This window comes from Colletotrichum gloeosporioides (genome assembly GCF_011800055.1).
Source record: "Colletotrichum gloeosporioides strain Lc1 chromosome Unknown consensus_3, whole genome shotgun sequence".
Classification (NCBI taxonomy): Eukaryota; Fungi; Ascomycota; class Sordariomycetes; order Glomerellales; family Glomerellaceae; genus Colletotrichum; species Colletotrichum gloeosporioides.
Window position 1 is genome coordinate 62,587 of NW_025544648.1, and position 25,351 is coordinate 87,937.

The window sequence follows — 25,351 nt, forward strand, 5'->3', positions numbered from 1 at the left end:
ATGGGTTTGGGCCAGCTTGACGCTATTCCTGGACACATACTTCCTGCCTCTCCATGCTTGTTCTGCCTAAATGAGACTCATGTCTTTCCCCGCTGAATCTATAGCCGAGCCTTTTCAGTCATGACAGCAGCCTTCTCTGACCTAACGGGATCACCGCCTGCTATCATAGACCTTGTGGCCAAGCCAAGTACAGAGATTAGGATCATTTGGGTGCTGGGTGGTCGCCATCTCGTACCACACGCCTCTGGAAGATTGGACTGCTTGATGGTCGAGTTCTTAATTCCTTAGCCTAAACCGAATGGCAACTCACGAAACTCTAAGGCTAGACATCGTATGGTTCCTCTTCATCCTTTTCAAACTGCACGCTGGTCTGCCTATACCCATCACCGGATCGTGAACATATGAAGCCGGATTCAGTGCGCATACTCTGTGTATAAGTACGATTCAGGCCCTCAAATTATGCTTGAGCTTTGTGTACATATCTCACATATGCCGAATCACCCTTCTGCATGCGTCGAATAACATCGGCAGGTGGTAATTTTCGTTTCTGACGAATAATGCTCAGTGTGATGTTGGCGTATGATGCGGGATGCGGAGACCCTAAGGCACTCCAAGACAGACCAGTTGGATAGATTCTACCAGATATTGCCACAATGACTTTATCTACTCGTTTCAAGAAAGGGCCAACAAGGACCATGCCGAACATCATGAGAAAGCTCAGTCAAACTCTGCAAGAAAACTCGAGCGACTCGAAAGCAAGACTACGACGAACCGCAAGCTGCATTCTCTGCTCTGGCGAGAGGATCATGTAATTCTGAACTTGAAACGAAATTACATTGTGTGATTTGATTGAATGATGCGGCATCCGGATGTCAAAACAGAACCCGTCGGTGTCCTGCTCAGATGCAAAATCTTTGACGATAGGGTAAGGACGAGATTGACTATCATCAGATACAAACTGATAAAATTTAGCATTGTCTGGCGATGCACACAATGCTCCTCACTTCTCGGGCATCGGCCACTTTACTCTTTTTGCTAAATAGCAGCTTGGTTACCAGACGCAGAGCCCATATTTAACAACCCCTTTTCTGATATATGCAATCTCTGTAGAGTGGCCAGCATGGATAAAACGCACTTTCAGCGGACATCTAAGCCTTGAGAATTTTCGAGCCTGATGAACATTCCAATCCATCCCCAGGCCAAACCAAACAGTCTCCTGTTCTTTCAACTTTTCACTCGATAGAATACACGGCTGTAGAGAACAGTTCTGGGTAGCTATGACTACACGTCCAAAATGTGCGAAAACACGGTTTAATGCGTTTTTCTCCTCAAGCTGCCGCCGAGCTGAGCTCACCGACCTCTAGAAAATGCTGGCGGCTCCTCCCAAAACCGAAATTGCTTGCTAGGTTCACCTCAAATTGAAACAGTATCTAGCCCTCAGGGAATGACATGCATATCGAGTGAGTTCTTCGCTATTCATGCTCGTAGACGGGCGGAACCGAGTTCAGTGCTGTTGATTTGTTTTGAAATATTAATAAAACCATAATTCCGCGTTTGATGCCGTAGCACTGATGGTTCTCATGACAGATCTAAATATCTGCCCTGATAGATTCCTGACTTGTCACACGGTCGTATTCTGTGGTTACGGGTCTGCTTTCCTTTGCATATTGAGGCACTTTGCCCTCCAAGACTTCAACGCCACGAGAAGGCAACTTGGTGGTCCTCACCTACTGCTGAAATCGAGCGGCACACTCCAAGGCAGACAACCGAAGAAGGATACCGAAAGGAGGGCGAAGCACCCCCAAGCTTGAGACGTGGGTGTTGGCTCGCACACGAGGGGCTTGAGTAGTCGCACTCAAGCGAGTGCGAATCGCTCTCGCACTCCGCAGTGATACATTCCACGAGACGTACGTGCCTGAATACTACTCATCGTATTCTTGCATCTACGCCACACATTAGCGCCGGGATTTCATACTTGCGATCTTGCAAGATGAAGACAGCTTACACCACTGTCATTCGTAGCTCAATAACGGGTCGTACGTTGGAAAACACCGTGATTCGCCTGGAACTTTAGAGAATTATACTTCCATGGTCGACGGGGGCTCTTGATAACAGAATGACACGCGCATGGAAAGAAAACACGCGTACAAGATGGAAAGAAAACCATCGATTGCCAAAGGGTAAGTCTGAAAGTCATGAACATGTGCTGCATTCATCTATCTCATATCAGCACCTATCAGATGACTGTCTCAGCGTATCAGGGGGACTGAACATCCCACCCGATGTTCCAGCTGTCGACACAGTCTATCAAACCCCCTCCACCCATTCGACACGTCTGCAGTCATCTCCTTCAGCAACCGTCTGCCCGTGAAATTCTCTCCGCCAACGGCCCTGAGTTCAAGATGATGGTATCAATCAAATTGCACATCGCCTACAAGACGTACAAGTACCTGCTTCCGCTGCCTCTGGGTCTTGTTGACTACCTGCCCTTCGCAACAAGAGCCGACCTACGCACCGCAATAGTAATCTCGACGCTTGCCCTCCTAAAAGATGCCTGCACAGCGCTGGCCGCCCGCACCGTGAGAGTTGAACTTTTTTCGATTCCTATCTATCTCGAATTCAGCCCTTGCACATGAGGAAGACACTGATCGTGTAAAGAAGAAAGAGATCTGGAGGGCTACGGGCGCAGGCATGGATGGGCTACACAGGCGTCCGTGGCCACGCCGGCTGGCAACGCCGCAACGTCACTAGCTCAAGCTTTTTGGACATCTTCAAGATGAGGACTATTGGAACGTCTTCCATCAATTACGGAAATCGATCCTAGGAGTGTTGATACACACGCTGTGTCAGGCTAGCCAACCTCGCACTAGAACAAGTCGCAGCCGCCAATGATGGCAAATGAGATCACAGCATTCCCTCCTAAGGTATGATCATTTGCACCCGTCTCCTGCCAGAACAATTCGTTATCCAGCCTCTATTACCACGTTCCGGTCGAGCGTCTATCGCTACCTAAATTCTACAGGTTGTGCTCTTCCTCTCTAGCATCGTTGCATAACGCTCAGAGCTCCCGAAATTTGGTTTCCACATCTGGGTTGACGGCCTACGCAATGCTTCTTCTAGGTCTTCCCTCAACGGTCTGCGCGTCTGGAAGATGCTGTCTCGCAGACAGAACGTAATAATTCACGACCTCAGCCACTTGGAGTCGAATCGCCTTAGTCTACGGTCTGGTGATCTCGATTCCCGTCGCCGGCGTTTTCGGTCATCATGCTTGGATTCCATGCAAAATGCCCCTTCCTGGTCGATGATCTCGCAATCCGAGAAGGACTGCTGAGTCCTAGTTTTGGAACGACACCTAAATTTGCATTCGTATCGTTTCTTACGCCCGTCCATGAATCGCAGGTTTTCCATTGTGCCACTGAGATCTGACAGACTTCTCTAAGTCAACTGAAGACACGACTCAAAAGGCTGAGAAGCTAGTGAGGAGCCCATTGTTAGTTCGTACCGGCAAGAGACAACATAGGGAGACCTCGCGAGGATAGATAGCCAAAGTCGTTCGCTAGTCAGGCGGCCAGGGTCACCCACCAACGGTTAGCTTATGGTTGGGCTACAGGCCGAACAATGCCACATACGACCATACCCATTGGGAAACTCGGGATCCCGTCCGCTCTCCCATGGATAAGCCAATGAGGGCTGGAGTAGTAGTCGGGTCGGTGACGACCGGCGAATGCCCGGTGTTGTATGTTTTTGCTAGATCCGCTTTTTGCCTTGGGGTTGTTGTTTTCATGATATCCACTGACAACCTGTAGTGTTGAGGTAGGAGCGGAAGGGCGACGATTATCTGCCCATATGCTAACGAGCACTGAAGTCGCAAAGGCGCGTAGCTGTATGCGATAGTTAATATCTATCCCTAATCGCATCACAAACCACATTCGTCTGCACAAATTGGATGTTCAATGTCACTGACACTGATGTGATTGCAAGACCGTGCTGGTTCCACGACTTGAGGAATGATTCCATTTATGTTCAGGAGGCTGTTTCTGCTTTCAACCCCCATTTCGATGGATAAAGCTCAGTATATATGCGACAAACATGTTCCGCCATTAGGAAAAGCAAGCCTAAGGCGCTGTGCTGCAAATATGCGATCAGCCATAATCATCTTTAAAAGCACGACCAGCCGGGAGTATTTCCGTATACATAATTAACTTGACGGTAGACCTGCGATAATATGTGGAGGCCGCGCGAAAAGAGGCCATGGCAGCGGATTGCAACGCTTTGCCTGCCCATCACGTTAGATTTGAAAGCGCCTCTGACCTTGCTGAGTACAGACCTGCGAGTGTGCTTTTGACAGACATACTCCAAGACTTTGAATTGGAAATTTTTGGCGGATACCCTCTTGGACTTGTGTCATGGCTGTGAGCCCCCAGGAGAGTTTTTAACATAGCAGCATGACAAGCCAGCAATTTCCTGTCGCGCATGGCCCCCTGCTTGCCTCAACTGAATAAGCGTGAAATTTGAAAGCAAGACACTTACTGCTCGATATGATGGGCGAAACTTCAAGTCGCCCACCCGCTGTACCACATCTCAGCTACATTCAGTCCAGTTCTGTGATTCGGATCTGGTTGCTGTTGCAGACACGTGCGCTATTGATGGAAAGCCTCCGAGTTCCTGCTGAGTTCAAGTACATGATCTGAAAATAACCTGTGAGAAAGGAGAGATGCCCGCCTCACAACGGGATGATTAAATAGTTGAAGAAAATCTCCAAAGTTGGCATGGCAATCTCACTATAATTTGCGAGGTGTGGCAGAATACAGACTTATTCAAGCCAGGTGCCTGAAAAAGTAACGCCGTTATTAATGCGCTTGAATAACTCAAATGCCTCCTTACATAGATAATGATGCACATGAATGGGTCAACGAAATACCCGCTTACCATGGGAGGTTCATAGCATGCAATATTACGAAGAGCTATTCATCACGTGTGCCTACGAATTTCGACCGGGACCCAAACTAAATGTTTGCCGTCTTTTCTGTGCCATATCAAAATTCGGCCACAGCTTTCGCTGCTTCCTAAGATAAGAGACAAAGGGGTGAAGAAGTGGGACGACATCGACGTGATGAAGAGTCAACGGGAGGTTGATGAAATAATGTGCCAAGAAGCATGTGAGTTTCTAGATCCCAAGAGTGCTGGCTGGTTGTGAAGCTTGCGGATACACGCCTTCCAGATCGACTCCCTTACCCTCTGCGTTGCGGTTGTTGACGAGCCGGGTATACTGCGCAAGGATGCCATCAGTGGCACCATCAAATCGGAGAAGGTGGACCTACTCCGCGGAGTGCTTGAGGCACTTTATTTCAAGAACACTCAATCACTCTGCAGTCAAATCATCTGTGAAACGATTATATCTTCGGTCCGTGTACTGCAGCTTGCATAAGCCGAAATGTGGGCGAAAGCACGCCCGAGGTCCTTTCGTGAGTCTAGGTTAGCGAAAACGACGGGACGGAATTCCTCATGCAACGCCAATGCCTTTGCCTGCATCCACGCCTGCTCCCACGCCATGTAATAATCCGAGCCATAACGACACATCACTACCTGTTATCAACCCAATATCACGCGTAGTCATCTTCTCTCAAGCCTATGTCGTAACTTGTTCGCGTCTTGGCGCCGTTCGTTTCACTTCACCTGCCCTCAATTTACCCAACAGAACGATGGCACAGCAGAGGCAGACTGCTGTTATCCCCAGAGATATGAAATGAAACTGGATCCTGCGGCCCACTTGAAGAGGCCCTGAAGCTTGCCAGAAAGCTGTTCATGACGGCATCAATCATAATTTCCTGTGAATAAGTAGCCCTCTTTCCAATGCATCAGCGCTGCCAAGAGAGATCTCTTGATCTTATGTTAGTACCAGCCTTGATCGTCATCAGTATGGAAATCTTCATGGGGACTACTTTTGGTTTCAATAGGATTGACATGTTCTTAAGCATTCCCCTTGCGGTTATGCCCCAATTCCCAGTCGTATTGCAATCCATGCTCTACCATTCATTCTGCCGAGTCGCATGCCTCAGGGGTGTAATCCTAGAGCGGCACGTTCCTTTTGTCTTTGAAGTTCCTGACCACAATAAGGTGCATCATAGGCTTTGCTGTCAACAAATCCGTATTAAGAAACTCGTTTCTCGAATTACATAAATCCGCCCGACAAAGCGGCAGATCGAATTGGCTGAACGAATGCTCCAATAAAGTCACCAAAAGTCATGAACAGTTACGAAAGAACCAGTTAAACAAATAACTGTGTGCTTCGTCATCTCCGAGATGCTGTCCCGGAAGCCGAGAACAGCCTTGCCATTGACCGCGAGAAGACACCTCGAAGACTGTGATCAATGCTGCCTCCAGTGTAATACTGGGGCGTCAAACTAGTGTAATGCAGTATGTTGCCAGAATAAATCAGCATATTTCAATACATTACAACACCCACCGGGCTCATTCGCTCCTCACCATTCGTTTGCTGTTGGTAACTAGTGATCTATGCCTGGTTTCAGATGTTGAAGATCTATTAACCTTCATTCTTATTCCCGTCCTCTCATGATCGATCATAGGGTTCTTGCCTTAGCCTTGATTCCACTGCGATATGAAACATGTGTTGAATCTGGCGGGCCTTCCGCTTTTGCAGAATTGAGGACATTCCACGCAAAGCAGCTGACCGGCCTTCGCTGGAAAGGAATGCCTCTAAATACCGACTCTCTGCCCAAATGTCGACTAACTTTCAGAAGTCAGACTCTGCTGCATGTGAGCTGTATTTCACTCTTCACTCATGCTACCAATACGACAACAAATGGATTCTGACATGTGAAGTCGATTCGGGCACTAGTGCCATTAAAGCTTGCCCGCATGCTTGATGAGAAACTGACTGAGTTGAATCTGAGAGAAAGTGCAATTCTGTTTTTTTCTTCCACTTGTCGAAATTGAAATCCTGCTGCGGACCTATTTTGTATCAATCGCCTCCCTAGTTTCCTGCGTTCAACTTCTGACTTTGCTGTGACGACAATGCACTTCGTTGCTGTGGACGATTGATCATTAGTGATAGATCTGAATGAAATGTTAGGGGGTACTGTGAGGAAAATATGGTTAACCTGCCAAGATATAGCAGCCGTCGGTCCTGTCGGTCGGCATATATGAAAAGGGGGCGCTTGTGGTGATGGGGGCAATGGCACCCTTTCCCCCGTACGTACGTTACACCGAACATTCGACGAACAAGTACCACGAGCGCCATGCCTGGCACATCTTCATTTCGGGCGAAACTATATGATGTTCCATTCATTCACGTGGCAAGTCTATTGGAACAATTCGCCTTGAGGTCACGATGTGCGTGGTTGATATGGCAGGGAGGGGATGTATGGCAGAGATTCCGGTCGTTCAACATTCAACGGCTGACATAGCCTCCGGCATTGATACCAGCACCTGCTAGAGGCCTGTTGTCTGACATTGCTAATTATAGACGTTGAATTACTAGGCCATCTCTAAGTCATTAAATCGAATTATCATTATGACAAAAACGAAAGGATGCCAGCTCAGAAACATGTTGCAGCAGACCCTGTAATCATATGTCTCACATTCTGAAGGTATTGTCATTGCTACAACAGATGCGAGCCATGATTTGGTTGAGGTCGGAGTCCTTCAAATCTTTGCAATGTAGCTTCTGACTTTTAGGATTTCGGCAGTTCAAGCAAGACGTTCAGGGGAATCGTCGCATTCTGGGTATGATCCCCCTCTAATACCTGGACATGCTCATCGCTGCAACGCGTACGATGAAATGTATCCTAGGTCTGATGATTATTTGAATAGTTTGATATGGTGGTCATGAGAGCCCAGAGGCCGTGGATAATTCGGGTCTCCATGACTTGGGCGCCTGCAGAATGGCCGCGCGAATTTAATGTTTGTCTCAGCTCAGTAGAGACTTTTCCGGACGAGCGAAAGCGTTAGGACAGCACTGAGCCTTGACAGCCGACTCGGACACGTTTCTTACGCGTTTCTCCAAAAACCCAACACATCCTAGGGCAGATTGAGGTTACTTGGGGCATCAGAGAGTAGTAAATATGGTGCGAGATGTACGTCAGACAGTATTTTAACTGAAAACTTCGGGTGTTGCAAACAGACTTGGGAGTTTTCTTGAGTAAATCTCTAAGTCGTCAGCTAAGGATATCAAACAGGAGGTTGTCAAAATGGTAGGCAGAGATGGGACGGAAGTTTTGAGGAGCTCGTCGAAGGCCTGACACTGAGGTTTCCAGAAGGGGTTGTAAGAGAAGGTAACCAAGCCGTGAGAAGCCTCAGCACGGAAGGCATTGCCTCAATAGAAATAGGTAGCAATACATCATGTCAGGGGTTTTCTCACTGATTTTTCCCCTTTTCGCAACTCCTATGTCAGTCGTTCAAAGTGGATGGGGTGAGGTGGTGACGTCTGGTTGGCACCACATCTCCTCGTCAGAGACCCACTGCCGATTTTCTTCAGGGGCCTCCTGCCGATTCTAGCGCTAAAATCGGCAGTTGCTCCCTGAAGCAGCCGCCCATTACCCCCATAGTCCCCAGGTAGGCACACCGTTCCTTGCCCTGACCCTCCATCCCACTGCAGCAGGTCACCGCCTCGCTTCAATTGGTGGCCCTGAATCCCGTTTCTGAACGGATCCCGCTCCTCGCTGTTTTCTCTTGAACAAACAACTCTTCACAAACCCGCCCGCCGTTTTCGTCCTCCATCGTACTATTATCATTGAATATCGTGAAAACAGAGGGATAAACTGGAGGATTCTCTGGAACACCAACCCCTTTGAACTTTCACTACAGACCGGCTGACAGCTTCAATTCCCACCTCAAGAGGCACCACTTCCAGCCCTCCGCCGCCGAGGAATACGACGGTGACAGTGCTAACCCAATGACCACTGCAGATACATTTTCAAATTCACAAGTCATTTCAACCTCGTGCCTAAAGCTTATACAGCATGCAAATCCCCCGCTTGGGCTCGCTTGCGTCTCTCCGATCGTCAGCGATCGCAACAGTAACAATGGACATGTATGCATCCATCACATGATCGCCTGCCCAACAGACGGAGTACGAATCCCTTTGGCAAACTGAACAAGCTTTCGTACACTATTGACTACATCATTCGAGTCACAATGCACACGATCTCCCACCCTTTCTGTGAACTCCATAAACGGCATACCCTCACCTTCTACCATCCTCAAGTCCTCAACCCCGTCTAAAATGCCCTGTTCCCCGCCAGCATCAAGTCAGATACCCTCTGCATCGAGTGCTATCCTAGCAAGAAATTATGCTGTCCAAGACTTCCGACTTCCCGATTCAATCCGATTTCAGGGCCCACATCGACAGTCTGCCCTGTGAATCGATCAAATCCAATGACAACGTCCCATACCTAGCGAACAACCGCCATACTGACATCAAATTAGCGGGGCGGCTACTGTAGGAGAAGAAGCCTGGTCGGCGAAAAGGATATGGTCAATCAAAGCCCGGCGAAACAAACACAATATCTACAGGCGCCTTATTGTCAACGTCGATTGCTTTCAAGGCGAACAATATGTCGCTGACAGATGCAAGGAGCCTATTGACGGAAGCCACTCACTGTCTTGGGGGTACCGTCATTGCAATGAAATTCTTCTGTCCCGTGATCTACACGCCTCTAGGCGGTGCCTAGAAACAGGTTCGATCATGAGCTGTACTGGGCTCCTCTGATGATGACAGATGCCCACCTCACTTTTTCCCCTTTCGACCTGGGCTGCGATGAAAACCCCGCTCAATACCTCAGGCAGGCTGGCATAGTATTGACCCTGGGCTTCAGGTGGCTGACTGCGATTGCGCGCAGAACCCGCGCGCCGATTTGATTCGCCTGTTCAACATCTTCGAACAACTCCGGAGCTGAATCAACGCCTCGCTCGTTTTTCATCATGTGACTATTATTCAACGTTCTGTCGGAGGTGGTTCACGGGGATAAGCAAAAATATGGGAGGAAGCAGAAGACCCAGAAGAGCAAGAGCAGTAAGCTCGCAGAGAAGCCAAAAGCGTATACCGAGAGTAATCGTTAGGCCCAGTATTCTTCTAAAACCAAGCTGAACTAAGGCGTTTGATGTATTCCAGGGTCCAATCGCAGACCCGGTCATGACGCTGAGCCACTGCACAGCGTACCCCAACACGAATATGTATTTTGCCGGGCTACTCGGCCTGCAAGGATGTCAAGAATGTGGTGGAAGTGCTGTAAGATACACAGAGATAGATTAAGCCGTGAGGGGCTTCTAATATTCCAACGTAGAGTTTAACATAGATGATCTTGGAGCTTGGGAATCGTGCTTTAGCTTATCTTATGTATAGATTAGGTATGGTTATAGACTGGATTGCAACCTGAGCAACAGTCTAGTCTAAGACTTATGTGCATGCTTGTCCCTTCAGTGCAAGGAGATGGCTAGCTTTGGTGAACAAGAAAACCGTGCGGGATGGAGATGGTCTCTGCTATGTTGCCGGAACTTATGGTGGTGTGTACTAGTTAGTAGTTATTAAGACTCGTTGGGATAGCTGCTACCTACTGGCAAGATCATGGGAATGCCCAAGGATATCATGAGCATCACTTTGTCCATTAGCTGTAAGAAGCGCCACAGAAGCAAGGGGACTGTTTGAACTACTCGTCGCGCGAAGCAAGTGTAAAGAAAGCAATGTAAATGCAGCCAGCCACGCCTGAGCACCTTCAAAACGCTCACCAACGTTGATGAACGGCGCCTATAACATGAACTCTTCGGAAAACAAATCGTGCTTCTTGAGACTAGTGCTGTAGCTTTCAAGAAACTTGACGAGATAACAGGGGCGTGTTTACGTTTCACATTGACTGTTGCTTCTCTACGTTATTCTCAGCCATCATATACAGCTCAATATTGATGAAAGTCCCTAGCTACACAGAGCGGGATGATTGGGTCGCCCTCAACAGCGGATCCATCCAGTCCGGCCATCCCAAGTCCCCGCATGCTGGTTTTCCCCGGGTTTTGTTTCGGGCAATGTCTTTGTCGTCCTTCAGCGGCTATGCTCGAACAATATTCCCAACAATCTCATTTTGTCATGAAATTCGCAAAGAGCTTCACCCTCCTCCCGTTAATCTAAACACAGTAGTGGCCCAACATTGGAAGTGGAATCCGACACAGAGGAGCGATTCGTTCGGACCCCCGCAGCCTGGCACACCGACAAACAGAAAAAGTGGATGAGGCTCGCATCGGAGTTTTATAGCATTGACACCGGGGATGTCCTGATGTCGGAAAAGGACAAGCGTTTGTCGCTGTCATATCTCGCGGGACAAGGCCTCCCGTCCGCAAAAGGCGCCATTGCCAGTAACGAAGGGTTTTTGATAGCGTTTTGTGAGACCAAAGGATAAGGCCGGCGTTCACACGGGGATGGGTACATGTATGATAAGCCGTCAAGACGATGAGTTGATGGTATGGCCAGACGAATACATCGCAGGAAGCCCTGACGGAGAGCCCGAAAACGCGATCGAGTTGGTTGATAACCACCATGTGCTGGGGCCAACTAGGGTCAGCCAGCCAATAAAAGGCTATCCCATCCGATAAAGATGGTACGGGGGACTGCTTGGCTTAGGTAGGTAGTCAGAAGTCATTCCTGGTGAATTGCATTTTCCCGTCACGGAGCTGGGGTTCGGAGTGTTCGTTGACGTCCGTCACACGTAGGTGGTGCGGGTCTGTAAGGTAGGTGGCCTGCTCGCTGGAGCTACAGCGGCCAACTACCGAAATGTGCCTTAGCGATTGAATGGGCAGGTGCAGTCTGCCTATGCATGGCGTGGCCGCCACCACAGCGCCCAGACCGCTGTAGCTACAGTAGCTCTGTGCCGATTCACCCCGCTAAAAATCGGCACGGAGCTCAAGTCAGTCGCAACACTGTCAATACGACACATTCTTGCACCTCCACCAGTCCAACCCATCCACGGATTGCATCAATGCACAACATCATCCGCCGGGACACTAACATTACTCATACTGACCGAGCCGCTCAAAGCCCCGAGAACGTTCAAACGTGCATGGAACGTATCGACGGTGAAGAGCCACCCAGTACCATCCAGCTCAAGGTGGTACGGGTGCCTCTGCAGCCTCAGTAGGAAACGATCACTGCCTCGCTACCTACCTCAAATGGAGAGCGACAGACGCATTCATTCAGCCTTCCCTTTCAGCATTGCCTCCCATAATCAGACGCCTGGGACATTCCTATTTCCTCCATCTATTTCTTTTCTGCCCCTATCAGATGGTTTGTGGCATGCTTGCAAGTTTTGCAATTCCAGTGGCTAATCATACGTCGCGGCCTCCTTGACTGCCACTCGTCCAAGACGACATCAATCAGAAAAACCTTGACCACAAGCCGGCCTCCCTTGGGGTCGAAGCGAACCCCAAACGCGAATTTTTGGACACTCCAATCTAAGCGGCTGTTCCTGTCATCGAGAGCACTGTTTCAAGTCCGGCTGCTGCTGTGTCGCCCGTCCTCAACAATCTAGGGAGAAGGTGGATGTCGTTATCCGCTATTTCCAAGGTAAGGAAACTCGCAGCAACACTGCCACGAGAAGAACCGGAGTCGGTACTTTGGACAGTCTTTGACGATGAAGTTGCCACTTATTCCAGCCGTTGCATCCAATTGAACACTCGAGACAACTCGCGCCACTCAGTACCATCCCAAACCACAGAGCATTGGCTACGAGACACAGGCTCACCCTTATCACGGGATACACCCAGGTCACTGTCAACATGCATAACTCCTAAGGTTTGCTGAGGCCTTCATAACGAGTCGCTTTGAGGACTCAGCGACATGCGCCTGTCGACTATGTCCATCGGAGGCCCGGCTAAAAGTTAGCGTTCCGACTGATGGTATACTTGAGCCTCGAGAACATGAAGCATCTCCATTGTGTGTTGCATATTACTGGCAATGTCGTATGTTCACTCCATCTTGGGCCACGAGACAAAGTGTTGAAAGAGTGCTCCTGATGTCTAGGTAGCGTCCAATCGCTCGAACATGCCGGATGGCATGGGTGACAAAGGCAACGAAAGTGCCACGCTCCTTGTGGCACAGATACGGCCGCTCTGGAGGCCTCAAGACGTCTTCCACTTCCGTCGGCAGTTGACCTCCTCAATCGTGTAAGTGAACATTTGGAACGCGGAGGCTTCTGGTGCTAAGGGGGTTATTGCGCATGCGACGAAGCCGTCTCTGAAGTTGCATGAAGTCCTCTGCGACCCAAGTTACAAGTACGTCCGAACAATAGCACATGGTTGACGAACTGTACAGAATGGGACGGAGACATTCTAGGACTCGAGTTCCTTCACCGACACCTAGCTGGACCAGGATGCATTGAAAGGTCTCTATGATGGCGTGGCCTCTGGTCCTGCATTTTCCCACAACCTGCTACGCCTGAATGGCGTACCTGAAGCCAAATAGAAGAAGGCGGAACGAGCACTTATGAAGGACTTGCGACTAGTTCCATTCCGCACGCAGGCTTCTGGGGTCATTCTTCTCCTTGGCTGCATATGTGTCTGTGATTAGAGGCGCAGGATATGGGTCGATTGGTCCTTCCCTCTGAGTACGAACTGTTTCCTGCAAAAGCGCTATGAGATTGAACCAGACACCGATGACCGCGTAGAAATCCATATAGTTCTAAACAGCTTGTAGATGATTTCAGTAAGTGGCAGGGATAATCGAAAAACAGTGTGGTTTTACATAGGCGTGCGTCTGCGTGTTTATGTCAGGTGAGGTTGGCAGCAAGGTATCCAAGTGTCTCACCCGTCCTGGCCAATTGCCTCTTTGACCGCGCCCATCTGGCAAGCAGTCCGCTTACGTGCGATAACTTTGGGGAATAGTCAAAGCCTCGCATCATTCCCGAGGAGCGCGGTGATACGGATGGTCCAGAGATGTTGGTGGTCTTGATTTGGCTGCCTGCGAGGAAGGTTGGACCGGTGAAGCAACCGAAATGGGACATTGCTGGAAAGGAAAGCAATCAAGCCAAGAAGACGAGTGAACATTCGCCACCAAGCGGGCAGATGATGCATTTCACGAGTGAGGGTTAGTGATTCAGCCAGAAACAGATACGCAACATCCAAAAACAAAAACTACAACATATGCCAAGTCAAAGATGACAAGAGTCATGTTGCCAGGACGGAGAAGTACCGAAAGCTCAACGTGGGTAGTCCACCCATGCAATATAGGTATCCTCCGTTCCATTGTTGAGCACATACGACCATACCCACTGGAGAACTCGGGATCCCGTCCGCTCTCCCATAGATAAGCCAGTGAGGGCTGGAGTAGTAGTCGGGTCGGTGACGACCGGCGAATGCCCGGTGTTGTATGTGCTTTTTGCTGTTAGCAATCGAGATCGTAGCATTTCTTTTGTCTGCACCACCCACCCGTCTCACAGAGTGATCGGCACGACTCTGAATAAGCACGGTACAAAGTGTCTAACACAGAACACTTACCCCGCGAAATTGACGTGGACGAGGACATCGACATCGACGCCGAGTACGACAATAACATTGTTCGCACTGATCCCTGCAGGGAGTGGATTCAGCCCTCCTTGCGGCGTTTGCGAGGTCTCTGACTCGTGACAATGTGCCGAGTCTCTAGAAGATCCCCACGCATCCGTGGTGATACCCCCTTAGACGACAAACAAATGCAGGATTATGGTCTCCAGCAAAGATTGCAAGAATTGAATGCTCGCGTTGGACAAGCCTCGCTTTAGGTGCAGGTTATTCACCTTGTTGTTTACGAATCACAGCTTGATGTCATCTTGGAGCGGGTGCAGCGTGTCCAAAAGCCCTGGCAGCTGCCGCTCCTCTGCGCCATTCAGCTGTTGGACCAATGTGTCGACTTCTCAGCGAGTGTGGGCAATTCATGTTGAAATATGCGGTCGAGGCCCGTCTTCACCACGCGGCCATTTGTTGGCAGGTTGAAACCTTTCCTAACGGCGTGCCGCGAAATACTTGGAAACCCTACACTCCCAAGACGACAGCAGTGTTCTAAGCAAAGGCAATCTGCATCCAGTACCAGATATGTCCCTGCTGCCGCTTGGGAGACATGGTAGATTTTCTTTTGCAGCTATTTTTACTTGCTTTCTTTTTAATATGGCGTTCGCTGACTGAATGTTTTTCAGTCCCACGGTCCTTTGTCATAAAAGCTGTTGAATTTGCTCCTATGACAGGAGGACCACTATGACGCTACTATCGAAGCCCTAGCTGGTCATCACGACGCTTCTTCCACATTTCCTCTGCCTGAAAAAACGGAGAGATTAGCTGAGGAGTGGCCTAAGCCACGCTGATATCTTCATCGTGGAACGGGGCCGTTTCCTTCTCAAAAACATTTCGGGCTGAGTGAGGGAAAATTCCAAGTGATAAATGGGGTCCGCTGGGGCAGTGGTAGAAAGCAGAAAGGTATATGTCAATTCACAGCATTGGTTCCTCCCAATACAATGTTCCCGCTCGCCAAAGATTGATCCGATGCTGCTGATTGCGCAGTAACAGCAGTCTACATACCCGAGAAGCTAAATATCCTGCCACGACTTCTTCGCCGTATCACCGTACACTGTCCGCTTGTACTTGTGACGCGATGACTTCTTGGTGCCTTGGCTGAGGGTGCCAAGCAAGCCACATCACAAATCATTCTGACGCTTCTAGCGGCTGTGAGTCTCCTCGCCGAACAATCAGTATTTCTTCTCCTAAGGCTGCCGTGAAGAACCTGTGATTTTGCCTTTGATAGGATTGCTTGGCCACCGATTCAGCCTGAACCGAAAGGAGTGCATCTGCTATTGTTATGTAGCTAGAGACAGGCTCATTTGACATTGCCCGTGTAACGTCCCAACCGATCCGGTACTCGCCGACTACAATTGCTGCCCATTACGAGGTTGCACAATTGATTCAATTTGCCAGAGTGTCGACCACCTGCTTCCACATTCCGTTGATGGTTTGGGGCAGGGAAGACTCTGGCATTTATGTCACTAAGTCCTTGAACGTATTTGGTATATGAATCAAGCTGTGTTGCATTTTGTAGCGGTTAGGCCGCCCCTATTTGTGTCGCTGTTGGCGATGTTGTCGAATGCGGTCTGCTTTGGTTCTGATCCTTGAGCTGTCGCTGCTTCTTTCTATAATCTGCAACGAACCATGTCGTTAATCTGCCCGGGTGTCTGAGCTCTCAAATGATGCGTAACATTCAAAACAGGTCGCCCTTGCAGCACAACCTTCCGATCCTTGACATCCATGTTTGAAGGCCGGCCCCAACGCCACTTGCTCCTCATCTCTTCAAGCTTGGGCCCAGCAGTCCGACTACTCTCACCGAGGCCAAGAGTTTGGCTGATGAAGCTCCCAACGACAGGGAGAAACTTGAAACCGTGGCCCGATCCTCCGGTCGCAACACTGAGACCCTGGATATCTGGGTGATGATCAATCAACCAGCTTCCATCGGATGTCATGGCGTCCCAGCATATTTTCATGTCAAAGAACTTCTTCGTGGCCAGGGTTGGCGCCCATCTGTTCAGGATCCAACGGATGCCCTCTTCTGCGATGGACGGGATCTTTCCGGCCTCGTTGGTGCCGACAAGATCGCTATTCCGAAGAGCAATGCCGACGTCGGATTGGTCCTCCCAGCTTGATCGAGGATTCTCGTCATGCGTGAACCCCACGATTCCCAACCCAAGCTTCATGAGACCGGTGGCGGGGTCTGGAGGAAAGAAATAGCCGTTATGGTAGATGTCTACGGCAGGATAACCTTCCCAAGCTCTCAGCTCTCCTGGGTCATCCAGTTTCCAGTGCGCAATGGCAAAACCAGTGGGATGTATCTGGGTGCCAAGACCGGGGAGAAGTTCCTTGTTGGAGGTTGAGAATGCTCCTGTGGCGTAGATGACATGCTCGGCAAAGTGTGACTGCCCGTCGGCGGTCTGGACTCCGCGGATCTGATTACCAGAGAGGATGTTGGCGACAACACGTCCAGACTGTGGATCGCTGATTTGTTTGCCCCCGAGAGATTCAAAGTCGTTCATGGCTGAGATGACAGCTTCCTTAGGGTTCGCCCACCCAGCGTGCTAGATTAAATTTAGTACATACCATGAGCCGAGAGGGAGAGGTGGAGGAAAGAAAGTCTCACGTTGACGTAGTAGAAGTCCCATCCCTGAAGCTTATCTTTATTTCCCAGGAGAGGAAACTTGCTGTGAAGAGCTGACACCTTGTCTGCCTCTCCAAAGTCCTCCACGTCTACCTCGTTGGCCCGTAGGACATGCTTGCACTTTTCGACATTCGTGTGCCCAGGAGGCTGAGCTCCGATACGTCCAGAGAGATGGAAATGCTGCAAGAACACGGGGTCGGTTTGCCAGGCCTCGATGGCTTCTTTGGCAAGCTTGGCGTAGAAGGGATCAGCATAGTCCATTCGTATGGCGCGAGATGTGTCGTTTCCAGAGGCAGAGTCGATTGAGGGAAATGATGCAGAGTCAAGCAGCAGCACGTCCACATCATCTCGGTGATGCCGTTGGAGATGCAGAGCGGTCGACAGGCCGAATGCGCCGGCACCAATGATGATGACCTTCTTTTTGGGGACAGACGATGTCATTGTATCAAAGGACATAGAGTTAAAGTGCGAACAGTTGTGTCAATTGCAGTCTGTCCCTCGAGAATATTGTTCCAGTTGGCAACTGCAGACAATATCATCGATCATCGTAGTGCAGGGGACCAAGTTGCGACACACCTAGGGCCTTCACTCTAAACTCAAATGGGTATGAAATTGACGAGGTCTAAAGTGATGGGGTCGGCATGCCAGTCACATGCAGTATATGCAGACTGGACCAACGTAGCATAGCAAGATAAGAACTCTTTGCGCTTTACTGCTTTTGGTCTGTTTCAAACGAGCTGGATGAGGGTTGTGGGTCCATCCTCTGTCTCCCCGCTCGGCTTGCAGATGTGGCCGAGAAGATGAGAATGCCGCCAAGGGACGCTGGGGCCTGTTGCCAGGTTGTTCCCTTTCATGAGCGAGGCAGAAGTCATCGGCCTAGCCAATCAATGCAATTTTACCTTGGCTTGGCAGCCAGCTCCTCCACCGGCGAAATGAACCGGATGATGCGAGCCACTGGGCGTCTTGAGGTTGCATGATTGGGTATGCCATGAGTCTGACGAGCGATCTGGAATCCTTATGAGTTATTTCCCTCTCTTCTTCCCCTTTAAGCTCAGAGGAGTCGTGATACACACTTGGGTCAAGGTTCAGAGGCGCCAAAGATAGTGTATTTGGCCGTAAGGGCAGCAAGCGTGGCATCGACTAGTTCCTCAATATCAAACCTATCACGTAATAAAGTGCCAACATAATCGCATTGTGCATTCCCATCACACCCATTCAAGCACTTGGTGTCTGTTCAACTTGGCGCTCTTCCACAAGAAGCTATTCCTGTCGGTGCATATTGCAGCCCTGTGGCCAACCGGGAGGGACCACACCTCCTCGAGCACGCAAAGAATCTGACCCGACGCTGTGTCACTAGGCCAATTTTGTGAAAACAGCGGCCTGATCCGCCGTGATAGTGAAGCTTTCTGATCCAGGGTTTGCAAGTGGCATCCCGCGACAAAATACGGCCAAAGGTAGCTGGAAGCCCCAAGTGCGCCGTGTTGGGGGACTGCAACGCCAGAGCTTAAAATCTCACCTAGCCGATCCAGACACCTTTCAGTTTGCTCGTGAGCTGTGATATCTATCTGAGGATACAAACTCCCCAGCAGTACCACAGCGGCCAAACGGAAGGCTTCGGACGTCTTTCCTAGAATAGTTGTCGGCGTCGGATCCGCGTGCCGGCTTGGCAATTCCGCGCTTGCAACGCCGTCTATGCGGTCAGCGGGTGGAAGTTGGTCCATGGCGAAAAGGCGCTTTGCCATCATGCCGGCCCAAGTCTGTTGTAGACTTGATAGTAGTTGCGACCGCGATTGTGCAACTTGTCTCATTCGCGATGTAATGACCAAAATCGATTTGAGCAGTTCATTGGAGCATCCAGCAAACGGATTGATCTCCTCGGGTGGCCTGTCAGCCAGGTCCAGCCAGAAATGAGCATGGTCAAAAATCTCGATCTGATCCTCTAATGGCGACAAGGATGTAAAGGCGAGGACGCTGTGCGAAGCAAAATACTGGCTGAGAAAAGAGACGACAGCTTTCTCGTAGTGAGAGTCATGGGACTCTAGCGGGCCCAACTCCAACAACCTGCGGACGCCCGCTGCATGCGTCATCCAAGGTCTTGTGGGCAAGCCATGCGGGTCTTTAGGCGTTTGTCGTGGATTGTAAATCTCAAAGAAACATAGCATGAGGATCGTGCTGAGTATTTCCAGTCTTGAGAAGGATGTCCGCTTCTTGTTGTTGAGTGACTGTTGCAAGCCTTGTAGCACTGCTGCCCGGTGACGAAGGGCAATAGTCTGGAAGCGTTCATCTAGCAGTTTGATGCGGTTAGCCGTGAAGGCCAAAATGGCTCTCAGTAGGATGTTGGAGTTGTTGACCAGCGGGAGAATGACCTGGCGATAACTTTTGTTGTAACCATTCCTGACGATGCATTGAGGACACATTTCGGCAACATCTAGATGTCATCACCAATTAGTGTTAGACAACATATGCGTCCTATGTAGGTCTTACAATAGTGAAAAAGCATGCTGTCCTCGCGTTCCATGTTCGGAAGCTGATATGGGTCGCCAAGCGATGAGATGGACAGAGAGAATGTGTCAGATGGTATCAACACGAGTGATGAATTACTGTCTGTCGACAAATGATTCATTCCAAGATCCATCCAGGGTACAAAGTCGTGGTTGTCGTCGGGTCCGCTGGTGCACGAAGCTGCGGACACGAACATTGCATGAATGGGCTCCTCGAGCCGGTCTACCGAGAAAGTCTCCAACCTCGTTTCCTTGCTCAAGGGGGAACAAGCCATTTGAGTTGACGCATCGACCCGTGCTCGGTGCCGTCGGGAGCGGTTGTTGCCCATCCTTGCACCTTGTCGTGGCCATTTCAGCTGAGGCTTGTAGGAGCAGTCGATGGCCGCACGCTGGCATCTTTGGCAAGACGGCTTTACCTCTGAGGATTATCATTATCAATCTCGTTATCGATCCTCGTTTGAGGTGTTCACGACGTACCGTCACACTTTATACGTCGCCGTCGACAAGTTTGGCAGCCTGTAGTTGTGCGTGTTGTTGGTCTGCGCGACCTAGAGTTTGGGATATTTGTTTGCATCATGTTCGCTAATGATGAAAGACGCAAGGGAGACACGCCTAAGCTAGATCAATTGATTTTCGAGAATCAAACCGCATCAGCAAAGGGGATGAAGGATGCTTATCATGCAGAATAAGGGGACGAATATGCTTATCAGCGGGGACTGATCGGGAGCTGATAAGCGGCCCCGGGAGACCAGGCTTGGCAAGATCGCGGGGTAAGCAACTGAGCGAATTCCAATCTGGCTTATGAATGTTTGCGTCCAAAGTAATATTTTGCTTGATTAACTGGTTCTGGACTAAGATTTGACGGCTTCCTGACTGGGCGGTCGATTATTCTGACAGGTTCCATCCTTCAAAAGCAAGCTTCATATCCTTTCAAGCATGACGTACTGGTACTTCGGGCCTGCTTCTTCACACCTGACGGGATATCTTGATGGAACACCGACAATCAAAAGGTAGACCTATACAGACAAGTATGAACTGAGGATAGTAATTCCTGGGCAAAAGCGACATTTGAGTGCGCGTACAACCCGCCAGAAACGCCTCAGCTACATAGCTAAAGAGCATAGCGAAAGAGAGGACTCTCGTCGCCCATGTCGGTCAATTGCTCCGGCGTATACTTTGCCATTACCTCCTCGGTCGAAAAGGCTGCCCTTCTGGAGTTGATCCTCTTCAGGATCAGGTAGTAGATGCCGGGCCAGATGACGCCGAACGCTGTCAACATGGCAATGCACATTCCGAATCCAGTAGGGTACACGGGTGCTTCATCGGGCAGAAAAATGTTAGATCCCACAATCTAAGGGTCTTAGAGTCAGCAAAGCGTTTTACGTGGTCAGGGGTCCGGGTCAGAACGTACGCCCCCGAGCTGGGCCAAGGACATCATTAGTCCAAGCCCAGCCGCACGTTTCATGGAACCAGCCATGTTCAGAGCCACCCAAGCCATGACGGCAGGTGAGATGGGATACAAACCGCCAGCCATTAGAAAAATGCCAAAGTATGTTACTCCGGGAATCTGATGGTAGCGGATTGTGATTGTAATGATGATGAATCCAATGACAGCCATTGCGTTTGGAAGCATGATTGACAGTGCCCGCTGGCGGTAGCGATCGGCTGCCAGGCCAGAGATGACGGTGACAACGCAGGCGAAGATGTATGGCGGAGCAGTCATTGCCTGAGCCTTGACGTTCGAATAGCCCAGGCTCTGAACGATGCTGGGCAGGACGAAGCTGATTCCGTACACAACAACAGCCACAGTGAACTCCGTTAACGCCACAGAATAGGTGTGAATGGAGCGGAACGCCTTCTTAACGTCGGCCATGTTGAAATCCTCTCGCTCCTTGACACCGCTCTCTCCACCTGCGGCGAATCGGTTTCGGAGCACGAGATACTCGCGTTCCTCGTCTGTTAACCAGCTTGTAACCTTTCCCGGCACAGGCTCAATCAGCCAGAAGCACGCAACGCCCACAATGACACTGAAGGCTCCCTCCAAGACGTAGATCCAGCGCCAGCCCCGGTAGCCCCAGGTGCTGTCCAGGCGGCCAATGGCAAAAGCAAGAAGTCCAGAGAAAGCGCCTGCAATGGAAGCAGCCGAGTAAAAGAAAGTCATTCTCGAATGCAGTTCTTCGGGGCTATACCACGAGGTGAGAATGAAAGAGCAACCGGGGTATATGCCGGCTTCGATAATGCCGAGGATCAATCTGAAAGCTATCCATCCAGCATGCGTGCTTTGAACGCCAGAACAGACAATGGTCGATCCGCATCCGATGAGCAGTGAGGGGAGCCAGAAACGTGGGCCGATACGCTTGAGTATAATGTTTGACGGACTAGCTCCAGGTCAGCAACTGACAGTGTGAAGACCGCTGCACAGCTCAATACTTACACGCCACCGGCCGCGTATGTGATGAAGAAGACGGCCAGAGACACGTTCCATTGCTCTCCACTTAGGCCGAGGTCTTCCAAAGCACCAAATAATTTGGCATTGCCTGCAAAGAAATTTGGTCAGCCAGTCACATAAGGGGATATGAGTTTGCACTGTAAGGTATGCTGTATCATACCTGCATTAGAGCGGTCGATGTAAGCCAGTAGATATACCAGCACTAGAGGAGGCAGGATGCGGAAACTAGAACGAGTAAATGAACAGTGACGTTGCCACTTTGACGAACACTTACTCAACTTTTCGAATAAGCGAGGTCTGCTTTTCCTCAGTGAATGACTCACGCAGACGACAAAAGCGTTTGTACTCGGACGAGACCATGCCCTCGGCAGAAGAGTGGCCGTGGAGCGACCCATCTTCGGATGCGATGGCTGTTTTTGTATTCATGCTCGTCGAGGCTGTTGCAATATTGATTCTATCGTTCAAAAAGGAATAAAGGTCGATTGCGCTGTAGGTGGAACGATTGCCCGTCCAAGAAACGAAATGGCAAACTTATATCGAATCCATTCCCAAATCACAACAAGCCATGAGGCAAGGTCACCGAAGAGCCGGCCCAGCTCTCCCTGCACGAAGAGATAGACTGAGAGATAGAAAAGAAGATAACGCAGAACTTGAGTCTTATTTTTGGCTCCTATTCTTAATCGGATAATGCATCTCGTGCGCGGCCCAATCGTGCGCGGAGTTTGAGGCATCGCTAGTTTGTTCCAGCTTCCCAATCACTTCGATGCACACGATTCTGAACCTAGTACATCTCCCCGCATCAGCCATTGTAGATCTTCATTCTGATAAGCGTTGGTACAAGTACCCCTGTCGCCCTAGATGAACTGTCGTCAGCAAATGTATGATTTCTTTTGATTGGGCTATTCTTTCTTAGCACCAATTACAGATTCCCTGGAGCGGTGACAGCCTAACCGCTTCAAGGATGAAATAGACGAGCAGCAATCCACAATTCATGCCGCTCATCTCAGTTCCCCACTACAAAGGCTAACCTCAATTGAGTACATCGCAAACGAGTTCTATCGATAGGTATCGGCTAACGAGGCCGGCGTCTATCCGGGGTCCGCCCGATTTCCGGAAAATGGGTGAGAAATTGACTTGCAGACTATATATTGGCACAAGAGTGCGAACTGAACATGATAAGCTGGGATGATTGCCACTGTGAGAGACAAACGACTCAATCTTTAAGCTTAAGGTAGTCTTCAGCCTAAAACAAAAATGCCAAACATAACCATTCTAGGTGCCGGGTAGGATTTCACCCCTTTGCGCGACAGCACTTCGATCACGGGTTGACGAGTAAAACCACAGAATCACCGGCCTCACAATCGCGAGTCAGCTACCCAGGGGTTACGACGTGACGATTGTTGCCCGCAACCTTCCCAATGACCCGGAATCGCAGGAGTGGGCCAGCCCTTGGGCAGGCGCTGTGTTCATGGGCATGATTCCCTCCACACCGCGGGAACAAAAGATGCAGCTGGATGCCTTCTGGACATGGTGGAAGCTGGCTCTGGAGCATCCAGAGTCCAGTGTCCGAAGAGTTGACATGTATGACGTCGTCGATGGTTCATCTGAAGACCAAGTTTGGTACGCCAACCAGCTGCCTGACTACAGAGTCTTGTCGAAAGATGAGCTGCCCAGCGGTGCCTCATTTGGCATGGCGTACAAATCCATCATTATCACGCCGTCAATCTATCTTGCATGGGCCAGAAAGCGCTTAGAAGCGACGGGTGTCAACTTTCAGCGCCTTAACGTCAACTCGCTTTCTGATCTCCGCGGAATGGGTCACGATCTCTTAATCAACTGCACGGGTGTGGGAGCCCGATATCTCACAGACGTGGCAGATATCGACATGCAAGAAGTTCGAGGCCAGACAATACTCGTCAAGTCGGACTTCAATAAGATCTGGATCCGTCGAGGCAAAGATTATACATATGCGCTGGGAAGACCTGACGGCACTGCCATATTGGGAGGCTTGAAAACCTTCGACAGCGTTAACACCAAGGTCGACGACGCTCTGCGCACAAACGTGAGTAGAGGAAAGAACTCTGTGGTTAGCAAGGCTCGCTAACAAGTTGTAGATTCTACAGAGAGTACATGAAAACTTGCCCAAGGACTTCCCTCCTCCAGAACGTGCCAGAGCCAGCATTTTGCGAGATATTGTTGGCATCCGCCCTCAGAGAAAGACCGGCACCAGGGTCGAGCAAGCAGTCGTCAGAGGTCAACAGGTGGTGCATGCATACGGCCCTCAAGGTGGTGGCTATATCTTTAGCTTCGGGCTTGCAAACGAGGTGGTCAACCTTGTTGAGCGTTACGTATCAGGCGAGCACACCCCTGCGACTCAGTTGAGGGCAAATCTGTAGATATATTGAGCTTCGTCAGTTGTTGTAAGGCTACTTCGGACATGAGCATGTTGTCGGGGTATGGGCAACGGGTGTGACCTGTGGAATTGCCACTTTCGCCTAGATAGAACCCTCGACATCCTTGAGCTTTGCAACGGCCCTGATCTCCTTATTCATAAAGAGACCATTACACAACATAAAAATCCAATAAAGATCCAATAATAGTAGGCGAAACGCCACATGTTCGCCCAACGTTCATGCGGGTTTGTGAATTACAGTAAGAGCCAGTTGGAGGCCATTGCGGACCATAATTTTCATCCCATGCAGATAAAACCTGCTCCTTTGGGTCAAGACCTCCGCATGTCTTGAGTAGGGCCCGGTTCGGACGCTGTGCCGGTGGACCAAAGGGCATGTCCACAGTTACAATCACAGCCACAGACCCGGATTGGGTATCGTCGCGTTTGTCATGACGATGAATTGTTTTTATAACTAGCCGCCTCGCTGTCAACATTTATATCTTTGTCGATAGAATATTCTTTTTGGAATCTAAGGATGTCTGTTTGGATTTCGACCGGTCAGTGCTGGGACATTGTGAGAGTCGCTGAGCAGTTTTCCGACTATCATGAATGATTCTCCACGGAATCAATACATCAACACTGTTGCGGCGGCATTCAGCCACGTCGATCTATGTCCCTCATCTGTTCTAGGCTTCATGAAGCATTCAGACGCGACACTTAGGACTACAACAACGGTCAAACTATCAGACTGCAGTCCCTTGACTATGTATAGACTTCTCCCAGGCAGTTCTAAGAGGCCTATTGTCGAGCCGATCGAACAGGACTACCTGCAAGATATA

General features: G+C 49.9%; 4 protein-coding genes across 4 annotated transcripts; 1 reads left to right on the top strand and 3 right to left on the bottom strand.

Moving 5' to 3' along the window:
- Nucleotides 1–16,172: 16,172 nt before the first annotated feature.
- GCG54_00015577 (L-pipecolate oxidase) lies at nt 16,173–17,611 on the bottom strand (the record flags this gene model as incomplete). Its single annotated transcript, XM_045415358.1, has 2 exons — nt 16,173–17,090; nt 17,153–17,611. Coding segments are annotated over 2 exons (1,377 nt in total), but the record flags the coding sequence as incomplete, so codon positions are not given.
- A 764-nt stretch (nt 17,612–18,375) lies between these two features.
- Nucleotides 18,376–20,248, bottom strand: GCG54_00015578 (uncharacterized protein; the record flags this gene model as incomplete). The annotated part of the gene is made up of 3 exons (XM_045415359.1): nt 18,376–19,598; nt 19,655–20,089; nt 20,149–20,248. 3 exons carry the CDS (start codon nt 20,246–20,248, stop codon nt 18,376–18,378), a joined length of 1,758 nt encoding a protein of 585 aa, XP_045271187.1.
- A 534-nt stretch (nt 20,249–20,782) lies between these two features.
- Nucleotides 20,783–22,546, bottom strand: GCG54_00015579 (putative transporter; the record flags this gene model as incomplete). The annotated part of the gene is made up of 5 exons (XM_045415360.1): nt 20,783–21,022; nt 21,083–22,049; nt 22,106–22,208; nt 22,281–22,345; nt 22,395–22,546. The coding sequence occupies 5 exons, from the start codon at nt 22,544–22,546 to the stop codon at nt 20,783–20,785; spliced, it is 1,527 nt and encodes a 508-aa protein (XP_045271188.1).
- Nucleotides 22,547–23,374: 828 nt separating this feature from the next.
- Nucleotides 23,375–24,516, top strand: GCG54_00015580 (D-amino-acid oxidase; the record flags this gene model as incomplete). Its single annotated transcript, XM_045415361.1, has 3 exons — nt 23,375–23,403; nt 23,465–24,182; nt 24,235–24,516. 3 exons carry the CDS (start codon nt 23,375–23,377, stop codon nt 24,514–24,516), a joined length of 1,029 nt encoding a protein of 342 aa, XP_045271189.1.
- Nucleotides 24,517–25,351: the final 835 nt, after the last annotated feature.